Here is a 13,134-nt window from a genome sequence, read left to right on the forward strand (position 1 = left end):
GACTGGCTTATTTCACTTAGCATAATGCTCTCCAGTTCCATCCATGCTGTGGCAAATGGTAAAAATTCCTTCTTTTTTACAGCAGCATAGTATTCCATTGTGTAGATGTACCATAGTTTTCTAATCCATTCATCTGTTGATGGGCACTTAGGCTGTTTCCAAATCTTAGTTATGGTAAATTGTGCTGTTATGAACATAGGGATGCATATATCCTTTCTGATTGGTGTTTCTAGAGTTTTATTTCTTTAGTTTACATTTAGATCCATATTAAGATAGAAATACTCATGGAAGGATTAACACTTTAAACTAGTTCAACCATTTAAGTATAAGGTCTGAGAAGGAAAAGAGGCAAACATTGGAACACCAGGAAGCTAAGAGATAGGCAGAGGGGAGCACCTAGATAGAAATTGGGGGTCATTCAGAAACCTTGGTCTGCTTGTAAGGCAGGTGGGAAGTAATCTGTATTCTGGTTCTTTTCCTAGTTTACCATTAAATATGTAAATTTGGACATGATATTCAATCTTTATGTGAAAAATTACAAGTGTCAGCTGGATGATCTTTTTTAAAAATATGTATTTTTATTGATTTTAGAGAGGAAGAGAGAGGTAGAAACATCAATGATGAGAGATATTCCTTGATTGGCTACCTCTTGCATGCCCCCTATTGGTGATTGAGCCCACACCCGGGCATATACCCTGACTGGGAATTGAATGGTGACCTCCTAGTTCATCAGTTGATGCTCAACTGCTGAGCCACGGCAGCTGGGCTTAGCTTAGTGATCTTTAAACAATTCCAGGTTGCTGATTCTAGACTCAATAATTTTATTCATTATCAACCCTCTTTACTTATCATGGATAATGGAAACTATGAGAGCTGATGCAATTAAAAGTCCATGTGGTTTCTTTTTTTAAAAAATATATTTTATTGATTTCTTACAGAGAGGAAGGGAGAGGGATAGAGAGTCAGAAACATCGATGAGAGAGAAACATCGATTAGCCGCCTCCTGCACATCTCCCACTGGGGATGTGTCCGCAACCCAGGTACATGCCCTTGACCGGAATTGAACCTGGGACCCTTCAGTCCGCAGGCCGACGCTCTATCCACTGAGCCAAACCGGTTTCGGCCATGTGGTTTCTATAAATATAGTAATATGGGGTAAAAACAGCAACAGACCTTGAATTCAATTTTTAGCTTATGTATTTCATTCCACATATATTCAGACATGAATGTGTGTGCATGTACATACTCACATGCACATTGCCTCCTTCACTGAGAAATTACAAATCCATTCAGAGGCACTGATTCTGAGAAATGTGAAACAGAAGATACTTCTCTCTTACACAGTATCCAATAAACCATTCCAATTTCTGATTTTCTTCATTATATTATATTTTATGTATCATATTATGTTGAGTCAGACTGTACAAAGCTATAGCAGGTTGAGAAGGTTAGAAGGAGATCATCTGTTTCTTTCCTCAACTCAGCATCTTTTCAGACAACTCATTCTTGATGATTCTCTTTTTAAATTAATTTCCTTCCTTTTACCTATGCCCCTGATTAATCTATTAACATAGCATCAGTTGTAGGGAATCCTGGCAATGTAATAACGATTAACCATCACTATTGCACTAACAAAAGACAATATTTTTTTTTATTCTCAAGTAGGGTCACAATTATATTTATTACATTATTAAACTTAATACACTTATTACTTACTAGAGGCCCAGCACACACGAAATCGTGCACAAGTAGCTCACTTCTGCTTGCCTCAGCTGGCCGTTCCACCCTCTGCCGCTCCTAGCTGTCCACCACTCGTAGCTTGCGCCCTGCCCCACCCGCCACGAGAGCCACTGCTTGTTTGGTCGTGATGGCATTATGGCGTGATGGCCACAGGCCTTTTATATAAGAAATTATATTTATTACAATAGTCATGATCAAAAGAATGGCTCACTGATTCTGACTCTCAGGAGGCACTCAATAAATATTTGAGGAGTGAATGAATAAATGCAATGTTGGAATTAAAATATACTCTCAACATTTCAATAAAACACTTCATTAAAAAACATGGGGGGTGGGAAAGCATGGGGTTGGAGGCTGTGCACTGGAACAGTTATATATTTATCCATAGCATGAGATCCTGTCCTCATTAAAAATGCATATATTGTGAAGCCATTGCTCCAGGAGGACCTGCTGTGTCCTATTGAAATTACCCTCACCAATCCCTGGGTTAGCTAGCAGTAGGGGAGGATAGGACTGATATTTGTCTGTGACTGTGTATTTAGATAACTGAAGAAATGAAGTTATAGGGATTAACTTTCTGCTTTTGCAAGTACAATTATATGTTTAACACAGACACAACTTTATTTTTTAGTGTATTTGATCTGCATTATGAATGAAATGTTCAGATCATGCACTTTGGCATTTATTTTCCATTTTTGTGGAATTGAAGTAAACTCATCCAATTTATAAATGCAATACAAAACTGTACTTGAAAATGAAAGAAAGCATTAGTTTTGAAATGGTAAGTATAAAGAAATCATCAAAACTTTAAGTGTTCACAAAATAATTTAAGCCCCCAAAATAATTTAAGCCCTGGCCAGCGTGGCTCAGAGGGTTGGGCATCATACCATGCACCAAAAGTTTGCCGGCTCTATTCCTGGTCAGGGCACATTGCCCAGGTTGCAGGTTCAGTCTCTGGTCTGGGTGCATACTGGAGGCAACCCACTGATGTTCATCTCTCTCCCTATCCCTTCCTCTTTCTCTAAAAATCAATAAAAACATATTTAAAAGAAACATAAGGGAGGGCTCCAGGTTCCTTTGAAAAAAGTTTAAAGACATACTTAACTCAGTCTGTTATTTCTACAAGTAGTTGCTTTAAATGTTTTGAACCTCTGTTGTAAAAACTAACCTAGGCCAATTTGACCATACAGAAATTTTCAGGTTCTTTAATTAGAATCCTACTGTTAGAGACAGGTGGATGATCCATGGCAACATACCAGGTGGCATGCTAAAATTAAAACAAGACTTAGAGCAAGTAGACCAAATTCTGTCAAATGTGCCAACATTTAGGAGCATTTTAAATAGGCACAAAACAGTTATTGAGCTTAGGTCTTAAAGTTTTCACTCTCAATACATGGGAAGTGCCACTAGTTCCCTTGCAAGAGAGGTTCTCTATGAGGAAGATCAGTGGTTGGACTCTTCCATGAAATAGAGTAGAAGTCAGGTCAAAGGAAGTTTAGAACTAGAACTAGTGCATGTAGCTGAAAGTATTAGGCTCCTGGTCTTGCCAAGGGCTTATGCCTTCTTCATGGTAAAGCCCACATCTTGACCAACACTCATTTCATCCATGAATAATTATTTCGAGCATCCCTTTTTTGAGTTAATAAATCTTCTGGTATAGATTTTGATAATGATACTTAAAAGTCTTACATAATTATTTTTAAAGTGTGAATTTTTATTAGGGAATTTAAAATGCTAACCACCTTAAGTATCTATCAAGGTTAATTTACAGATACATAATTCAAAGGGAAGTATTTTAAGGTTTAAATAGATTTATTAAATATTATAACAATAGCTTTTTAATTGGATTTGTACTGTAATGTTATATCTCCACCAAGAAGATATTGATGGAAATATGTAACATTTCATAGTTCTCCTACACATGTCATTTCATATATATTCCTGTTCCTAATACGATAGAAGTATTTATTTAGCAGGTGTATCTATTCAGATGTATCTATTCGGCTCCTACTATCATTGTAAGAACAGGAATCACAGAAAATGAGATCATTTGAGTCAATGCCCCTTTTGTGTGTCATTTATTTTTATTTATTTATTTTTTAATCCTCACCTGAGGATATTTTTCCATTCATTTTTAAAGAGAATGGAAGAGTAAGGGAAAGACAGAGAGAAATATTGATGTGAGAGAATCACATTGATTGGTTGTCTCCTGCGCGAGCCTTGACCAGGGCTGGGAAGGAGCCTGCAACTGAGGTATGTGCCCTTCAACCAGGATCCTTTCAGTATGCAGGCCAACGACCCACTGAGCCAAGCCTTCATAAACTTTCACCCAGAAAGCTGTGTTTTCCACCGACTAACTCTCCCTTCTTCTACTGTAGCTCTGCTTCTCTGGTTAGCAAAGCAACTGAACGATAATGAAAGGAAAAAAGACATCATGTTACTCCTTTAGTTAGAAGCCTCTTATAGCTTGTCATGGAATGAATCCAGACTTACAATAATGGCCTAAAACACCCCCCACCTCCAATCTCTGGCCTCTCAGATCTCATTAGTTTCCCGCTCACTCTGGCCACATGGTCTTTTCTCCTGTTCTGAATAGAAAGCCAGGATAGCCCAGCCTCTGGACCTTTGCACTTACTGTTCCCTTTTCCTGGAAAGCTCTGGCTTCTGATGTCACATTTCTGGTTCCTCAGTATCCAAGTCTCAAGTCAAATGCCACACCACTGTGAGGCCATCACTAACATCTTATCTCAGGTAGCTCAGCAACACCCTAAGCCAGGCACTCTACTCTGAATATAATGCCAATTCCATAAAACCAAGGATCTTGCCTCTCTTCTGCTCTACTCTATTTGCCTTAGCACATAGCAGGAGTTTTGTTGAATAAAGGAATGAGGACTCCCACCTAGCAAGCTTCTTTTTTTAAGAAAGGGAGGATCAAAGTGACCTTTTCCATAAGGTACTTGGTAATATGCTCACGTGGCAGAACTGTTCTGACAGCCCCTCATTAAATCCAACTCTGAATATATTAACTGCTCAAGAAGCCACCAAGGAACCAATAGGATCAATTTGAGTCTTTCTCATTCCCACCTGGGAGCCTCGTCATCCTTCGTTTGATAAATCAATGCAGGAGGAAAAGGAGTGGCATCATATTCAATGACAAGGATGGCCTCTGATAATTTGCATTATCTCTGAAGAGAATTCAAAGGGACTAACTCAATCTCAGGGCTTTAGGGCAGTTATTCTCAAAGCTTGGTATCCAGGCCAGCAGCATCAATACCACCTGGGAACTTGTTAGAAGTGCACATTCTCAGGGCCCACTCCTGACTTGCAGAATCAGAAACTTTAAATCTGTTCAAACAAGCCCTGTGCTAAAATACAAGAACAGTGCCCATACTTGTGCTTTATAATCACCTGCTGAGCTTTTACAATTTGCATCCTGAGCACCTGTATTAGAGGTTCTGATTGAGTTGGTCTGTCACAGGCCAGGGCTATATTTAATTTCAGTTCTGCTAGGTGATGCTGATGGATCTCCAAAATTTAGAATCATTGCCCTAGTGTGGGAACAGGGTAGTTTCACGTATACCCCGGTACTTCATAGAAGTTTCTCCTACAAAGAAGTATAATTTTGAATTCAAAAATTGTTCGCTTCACAGTTTTACAGTCGGGGAGAAGGGAAAAGGCTTGGACTAAAGTACAGCATATGGTTATAAATGCTAGGGTTGTATAGCCCCATCCAAAGCATCGATTCATAGGGAATCACATTAAAGCGATGTAATGTTCAAAAGCAAGTTCCGTGGTAAGCAGCCGCTATAATAGAATGACTTATTCCAGAAGGAAAGTTTCATTTCAGGGGCGCTTAACATATATCAAATATGTTTGGAGTTAATGAAAATGCAGGAAGCACCAAGTTAATAGGGCACTTTTAAACCATAAAACCGAATTTAACTGCACTAAGAATGACAATTCTCTGCACAAAAGGATGTTTCACAACCTGATTGATCAAATTGAGAATTCCAAGGATGCTGTGTGGCATCTCCTTTGAAGAAGCTGAACTGAGTGGGAGAGGGAGGCTTCTTTAGAATATGGTTATTTACTTCTTAATTCAACACAGAATAATTAAAGAGAGATTTCACTTTATAAGGCCACAGAACAGCTTGTTTCATAAAATTGTTATAAGCCTCCAGACTCTCATTTCTATTTTAGTAGTGATTCCTTATATTTGTTTTCAGAAATATTTCAAATAGATAGTCTTTGGTTTCTATTTTTATATTTGCTTTTTTTAGTTGTTAGAAATAAGATAAAGTTAGAATGGCAAGAGAAAGGGCATTTATTTTTACAATAAAATAAACTTACTTTTTATGATATTGAAACTATCTTTTTTGATATAGGTAGCCTTATATTTTAGCTGCTTAATTTCATATTGAATTATTTAGTTGAAAAATTAAAAGCAAAGCCTAATGAAACAAAGTTACTTGTTTTTCTCATTTTATGGATGTATTTTAAAATATAAAAACAGCTGTTTCATTTTCAGTTTCCTGAATTGAATCACCATAAGGGCTTTGCTGAAATTATATTTGATTAATAGCGCTTTTAAAACTTCCCCTACAAAATTTATTCATAGTATTTTCTTTCCATATAAAAAGGGATTACTGCTGTGTGTGTTAGGCATTTTGTTAAGTCTCCTTAGTTCATTAGACTGCCAGATTATGATTAGCAATACATATTAGGCCATTTACTAAACAAAGAATATTGGAAAAATGCTACATGCAAAGCATTGTGTTACAAGTGGTTCAACTTTCTAAATTTGAAATTAGATTGAGAGTATAATACATTTAGAAAATGTGGCTAGTTAAATTTAAAATAATTAAAATTAAATAACATTACAAATTTAGTTCTTCAGTCACACTAGGTACGCTTCTAATGCTCATAGCCATATGTGGCTAATGCAGGGGTGGGCAAACTTTTTGACTCGAAGGCCACAATGGGTTCTTAAACTGGACCGGAGGGCCGGAACAAAAGCATGGATGGAGTGTTTGTGTGAACTAATATAAATTCAAAGTAAACATCATTACATAAAAGGGTACGGTCTTTTTTTTTTTTTTTAGTTTTATTCATTTCAAACGGGCCGGATTCAGCCCGCGGGCCGTAGTTTGCCCACGGCTGGGCTAATGGCTACTACATTGGACAGAAAAGATATAAAACACTTCTATCATCCCAGAAAGTTTGACTAGACAGTGGTATACAGACTAGTTTGTGAGGAAATACATATTTTAAAAAACATTGTTTTCTAGGATATTTTAGGATAGTTTTAAGAATTTTACAATACAATGAAATTAAATGTTAAATAAATAAGGAAATATGCCACACAGAGTATTTTTTTAATCTTTATTGTTGAAAGTATTACATAGTTCCCCCTTTTCCCCCATTAACCTCTTCCAGCCAGCTGCTGCCCCCCCCCCCCAGGCCCCCACCACCCCATTATCTGTGTCCACAGGTTATGCATATATGCATACAAGTTCATTGGTTGATCTCTTCCCACCTACCCTCCCCTGCCTTCCCTCTGAGGTTCAACAGTGGAGTATTTTTAAAAATAATTGACTCTCTAGAAGAGGAGCCTGATATCATAGTTGGTTGCCTAGAGCTTTTGTACATCTCAGCTCCATAAGTAGGTCATAGGGTTTTGAAGGGCATATCCTCTGTTTTATCCAGTGTCCTCACCGCGCCAAAAAGTGTGACATGCATAAAGAGGGCATTCAGTGAATCTTTACAAAAAGCACTAAAGAAACTGAAGCAAGGAGAGACTCGGTAAATATTGGCTTTGAACTTGAACAGTAGTTACAAGTTTAGTTCTAAATGCTAGATTTAGCTTGACTCCTAGCTAAATCTAGCATTCTACTGCAGGGTCATTCTGAATAGTAGTAGGCCATGATCTCCCTCTGGGTCAGATGCTTCATGATAGAGTCACAAGACCAAGTGCCCCTTTCAGTCACTTTTTTTGAACTATATGCTATCTACACTAACACAGAGCTTCAATTCCCCACTATACCCTCTGTATATCTACTCCAGGACCAACCAAAGTAAACATAAGGCTGGCTTTCCAGGATTCTCATAATTTAATTATTCAGCTTGAATTACTATATGACTTCCTCCAATGAAGACCCAACTCTAATTCTTTCTGTAATTTTTCTTATTGTAGGACATGAATACTCTCTCTCTCTCTCTCTCTCTCTCTCTCTCTCTCAAAAGCAGCAGTGAAATCCCTCCCTACATCAGCAACATAGTGTTGTTTCAAAATATTTGCAATGAATAAATTTCAAAAGGTACTCTGACCTTTAATTTAAAATTTAATTAAATAAAGATTACTGTATTCAGAAAAAAAATATTTTTGAAAATTAGTTTAAAACCTAGAGAGCCACACACAAACACCTCCATGCCTAGATTCAAGAAAGGCAAATATTTTCAAGTATTTTTAAATCTCTTCATGATTGCTTAATCCAAAATACTGTATCTCCTTTCCTACTAGACTATATGTATTTAAAAGGTACAGAGATTATTGAAAAAGGAGGCAGGGTAGGAAATATTAACACAACTTTGGTCTGAAAGTCTTCTCTTAATCCATACCATTTATTTTTGAGACAGATGTTTGGAGGACATGTTTTTAGGGCAGAACCAGTACTAGTGTAAAGCTATGCCTGTTAAGCCCTTCTGTGCCATCTGCTTATGGGAATGTACACATTCCCATGTACAACATTAAAATAGCTGCTGCTTTTGGAGGTCACTTTACTAGGGTTGAGACTCACTTCCTACAACCATAAAACCACAGTGAGATATCATCTCCCACCTGTCAGAATGGCTATTATAAATAAATCAACAAGCAAGTGTTGGCAGGGATGTGGAGAGAAGGGAACCCTTGTGCACTGTTGGTGGGAATGCAGATTGGTGCAGCCACTGTGGAAAGCAGTATGGAGGTTCCTCAAACTATGAAAAATGGAACTCCCATTTGACCCACTTCTAGGAATATATCCTAAGAAATCAGAAACACTCATCAGAAAGAATATATGCACCTCTATGTTCATAGCAGCATAATTTACAATTTATGCTCAGATCTGGAAACAGCCCAAGTGCCCATCAGTAGACGAGTGGGTAAAAAAGCTGTGGGACATTTACACATTGTAATACTATGCTGTAGAAAAGAAGGATTTCTTACCCTTTCCAACATCATTGATGGACCTGAAGAATATTATGCTGAGTGAAATAAGCCAATCAAAGAAAGACAAGAATCACATGATCTCACTTATAAGTGCAATCTAATGAACATAATAAACTGACGAACAAAATAGGTCCAGAGGCATAGAATAGACTGACATATCTCAGAGGGCAGGGTGTTTGGAGATGAGAAGAGATTGACCAAAGAACTTATATATATACTAGAGGCCTGATGCACGAAATTCATGCAAGAGTAGGCCTTCCTTCCCCTGGCTGCGGGCACTGGCTTCCCTCTAACAACACCTGGGACCCAGGCTTCCCTCTGGCCGCCAGCAGGCACCTGGGACCTGGGCTTCCCTCCAGCCACTGGCAGGCACCTGGGACCCGGGCATCCCTCGCAGCCCCAGCTTCATCCGGAAGGTCGTCTGGAAGGACGTCTGGTCTAATTAGCATATTATTCTTTTATTATTATTATTATATATATATGCATAACCAATGGACACAGACAAAGTGTGGTGAAGACCTAGAGTACGGCAGGGCCTTGGAGCAGGGGAGGAAGAAGGGGGAGATTGGGGGACATCTGTAATATAGTCAACAACAATAAAACATATTAAAAAAAAATAAAATCCTGCCAATGTCTGGCCTCAACATCCCCCCTGTAGAATGGGGACCACAATGGTACCTACCCCATGAGGACAACATATTAAGATACTTAAATTATCATATGGATGCAGACCTGAGTTTAAACTTGGGCTCTGCCTGTTCCCACTAAGGGATGCCTCAGTTTCCCCCTCTGGAAAGAGAAAGAGTTCCTTTTTTGACACCCGTGGGGACTATTTTGAGACTCAGCTGCTTCCTATAATGACCCCCATTTGTTAAGCACTAGCTGTGTGCCAGGTTCTGGCTGTGCCTGCTCCGTGTACCTGTTTGCTCATCTGAGAAATGGAGCTAATAGGTAGAAAGATTCCAACTGGAGAGCATAGGTGGAGCTCCCTGCACGGTGCCTGGCACCCTGTCCAATGCTAGAAGCCTGGGAGCTGTGGTGAGCCCCGCCTTTCTGAGTCCTATCATCACAGTGCAAGAGTAGGCCTTTAATGCATCTAGCACTGGTCTTGCACACAGCAGGTGCTCAACAAATGCCCTCTTTGGAATTAAATAAACCTGGCTCTAAGGCCTTGGACACCTCACTTTCTCTTCCTGAGCCTTGGTTTGCCCATCTGAGAAACGGGCTCACCATGGGCACTGGGCAGGAGCAGCACCTGACACCCAGCAGAGCCTAAGACTGAGTGGCCAGGATGGCAAGTGTTGGGTGGAGTGTTCTTACCTCGGTGGGGTGGCAATGACCTTGTTCCCTGGTAGGTCAGTGGACCAACCTGCCCTTCAGATTGTGACACCCCTCCCCCACCCATGACCTCACCCCCAGTGGCCAGTGGAACCCTGAGGGGTCTGTGAGGTCACCCCATTCCGCTCCACAAAGATTCTCCTGGGGCAGCAGCCACTGGCTGTCTCCGTCAGGGGGAAGCTTCAGAGACCCTGGGACTCGGGAGCCGTGGTCAGGAAGAAGCGCCTGAGAGGGACACGGAGCGCTGGGACCCAAGGACACTCCAAGTGCTGACCCCGGGAGGCCAGAACCAGGGGCAGAAGTCTCGTGGGCGTGCGGAGTGTCATTCAGCAGGTCCGGGAGGCCCACTGCCACCAGGCCACCATGGTCCTTAGCTGGCTACTGCTCCTAGTGATGGCTCTGCCCACAGTCATGACAGGCATCAAGATGTGCATCTTCTGTGATGTGACCGACTCATCCTCCATCTGCCCCGGCATCCTCATGACCTGTGGCGACGATGAACAGTGCTTCACCGGCCAAGGAATGATCCCCGGCCTCGGCCCTGTCACCAACAAAGGCTGCATGCTGTCCACTTCATGTAGCCGCCGTGTAGAGCCTGTCATCTACCAGGGCATCACCTACAAGTTCAACTCCACCTGCTGTGATGGCGAACTGTGTAACAGGGCCCCCATCCCCGCAGGCAGCCTGAAGGCAGCGGCCACCACCTGCCTGGCACTGGGCGTGCTGCTGCTGCTGCTTCAATGACTGTGACCAGCGTGAAGGGCAGGGCCTGGGACTGGTCTCAGGGCTCCACTGCTCCTTGTGTCTCCTACCCCTCCCACTCCCTCTTCCCCCATTAAATGGCCAGAGGCCCTAGACAAAAAATAAAATAATGATGATAAAGCTTTGCAGTACTTTTTTCACGTAAATTATAGTGTAATAGTCTTTAGATATAAGTAATAGTTCTTATGCTGTTATAGCTAAGAGGAGTGATGAGTTGAGAAAATTATCCAGATAATCTAGGACCAGAGGCCAGATTTCTTTAGACTGTGAAAGGTGATGGCTTAAAAAAAACACAGGGCATGGTTGGCTGAACTGCATGTAGATCTCTTGAGACTGTATCACACTATCTAGTGGTTCTCAAACTCTTAGAAACACCTGCCACATTCAGACTAATTAATTCATGATCACTGGGGGTGGGCCCCAGGCATTGGTTGTCTTTTAAAGTTCCCTGAGAACCACTGGCAAAACAAAATGAAGCATTCTGTCCCAAGAAGATGTATGAACAGCCAATAGATATATGAAAAGATGTTCAATCTCACTAGCAATTAGGGAAATGCAAATCAAAACTACAATGAGATACCACCTCACACCTGTTAGAGTGGCTGTTATAAAGACAAGTAATACCAAGTGTTGGAGAGGTTTTGGAGAAAAGGGAACCCTCATTCACAACTGGTGGGAATGTAGACTGATAGAACCACCATGGACAGCAGTCTGGTGATTTCTCAAAAAATTAAAAATAGAGCTACCATACGACCCAGCAATCCCTAGCCTGTGTATATACCCGAAAAACTAAAAGAAAAAACACATGTATTTGCATCCCTGTGTTCCTTGCAGCATTATTCATGGTGGCCAAGACATGTAAACAACTAAAGTGTCCTGTGATAGAGGACTGGATAAAGATGTGGTACATATACACAATGGAATACTACTCAGCCATAAGGAAGGATGAAATAGTGCCACTTGCAATAACATGGATTGGCCTTGAGAATATTATGCTAAGTGAAATAAGTCAGACAGAAACAGTTAAGAACCATATGATTTTACTCATATGTGGGATATAAAACTGAAACTGGTGGACACAAACAGCAGTGTGGTGGTTGCCAGAGGGAAGGGGGTGGGGGAGAAAGGGTCCTAATATGTGGTGACAGGAGAGGATTTGACTTTGGATAATGGGCACACAGTGCAATATTTAAATCATTAAAATTGAATATAAATAAGTTTAACATGTTATAAAAAGAAAAAGAAGTGTTTGAGTATATGAATAAGAAGCAAGAAAATATAGAAAATGACTAAACAGATTTTAAAATGAAAACTATAACTTTTAGAAATATATATATATATCCCTAATATGCAAATAGACCGAACAGCTGAACAACCAAACAATTGAACAACCTTAATATACAAGATAAAAGCAACATTTTATTAGGATAAAATTATTTAATGATATTAATCTTTTTAAATTTGTAGAGTTTCAAGAAGGCCCAGTGTGTTATTAATTTTCATTAATGCTCCATATGTGTTTGAAAAGCTTTTATATTCTGAAATTATTGGGTGTATTAGATCAAGTGTGTTAGTTGTTTATCTCAAATGTCATATATTGTACTGATTTATCGTTTTCTTTCACCTGCTATATCTATAAGTTGGTAGGAAGAATTTTAAAATCCTTTCACTAAGGCGTTTTATTTGTGCAGTTATCTTCATAATCTGTCAAAACTTATTTTATATATTTTGACACTGTTTTTAGATGCATAATTACATAGTCTCAGTATGTATCACAGGTATATCTTTTTGAGAAGTGAAACTCTTATCATTATACTAGAGGCCCAGTGCACGAATTTGTGCATGGGTGGGGTCCGGCTGGCCTGGCCCCAATCCAGGCCCGATCAGGGGTGGGCCGGCTGGGGGAAGGGGCTTTGGGTGATTGGCCAGCGGGCCCTGCCCCCGATTGGGGTTGGGGGCTGATTGGGGGCAGGGCCAGCCATGGGGAGGGGCTGTGGGTGGTGGTCTGGCCAGCCCCATCCCTGAATGGGGTAGGGGTGCCGATCAGGGGCCAGCGGCCTGGGGGAGGGGCCATGGGTGGTTGGCCT

General features: G+C 40.5%; 2 protein-coding genes across 2 annotated transcripts in view; both read left to right on the plus strand.

The window, feature by feature from the left end:
• The window catches only part of IL1RAPL1 (interleukin 1 receptor accessory protein-like 1), a 327,114-nt gene that overhangs the window by 137,814 nt on the left and 176,166 nt on the right, over positions 1 to 13,134 (plus strand). The gene's annotated exons all lie outside the window — the stretch shown is intronic.
• On the plus strand, positions 10,649 to 11,029 carry LOC102262009 (sperm acrosome membrane-associated protein 4). The gene has a single exon (XM_005878163.1). It carries the CDS (start codon positions 10,649 to 10,651, stop codon positions 11,027 to 11,029), a length of 381 nt encoding a protein of 126 aa, XP_005878225.1.

Source organism: Myotis brandtii, unplaced genomic scaffold, assembly GCF_000412655.1.
Source record: "Myotis brandtii unplaced genomic scaffold, ASM41265v1 scaffold548, whole genome shotgun sequence".
NCBI classification, from domain to species: Eukaryota; Metazoa; Chordata; class Mammalia; order Chiroptera; family Vespertilionidae; genus Myotis; species Myotis brandtii.

Excerpts from the sequence above, each read along its gene's own strand:
- LOC102262009 (XM_005878163.1), top strand. The coding sequence starts at position 10,649 with ATGGTCCTTAGCTGGCTACTGCTCCTAGTGATGGCTCTGCCCACAGTC.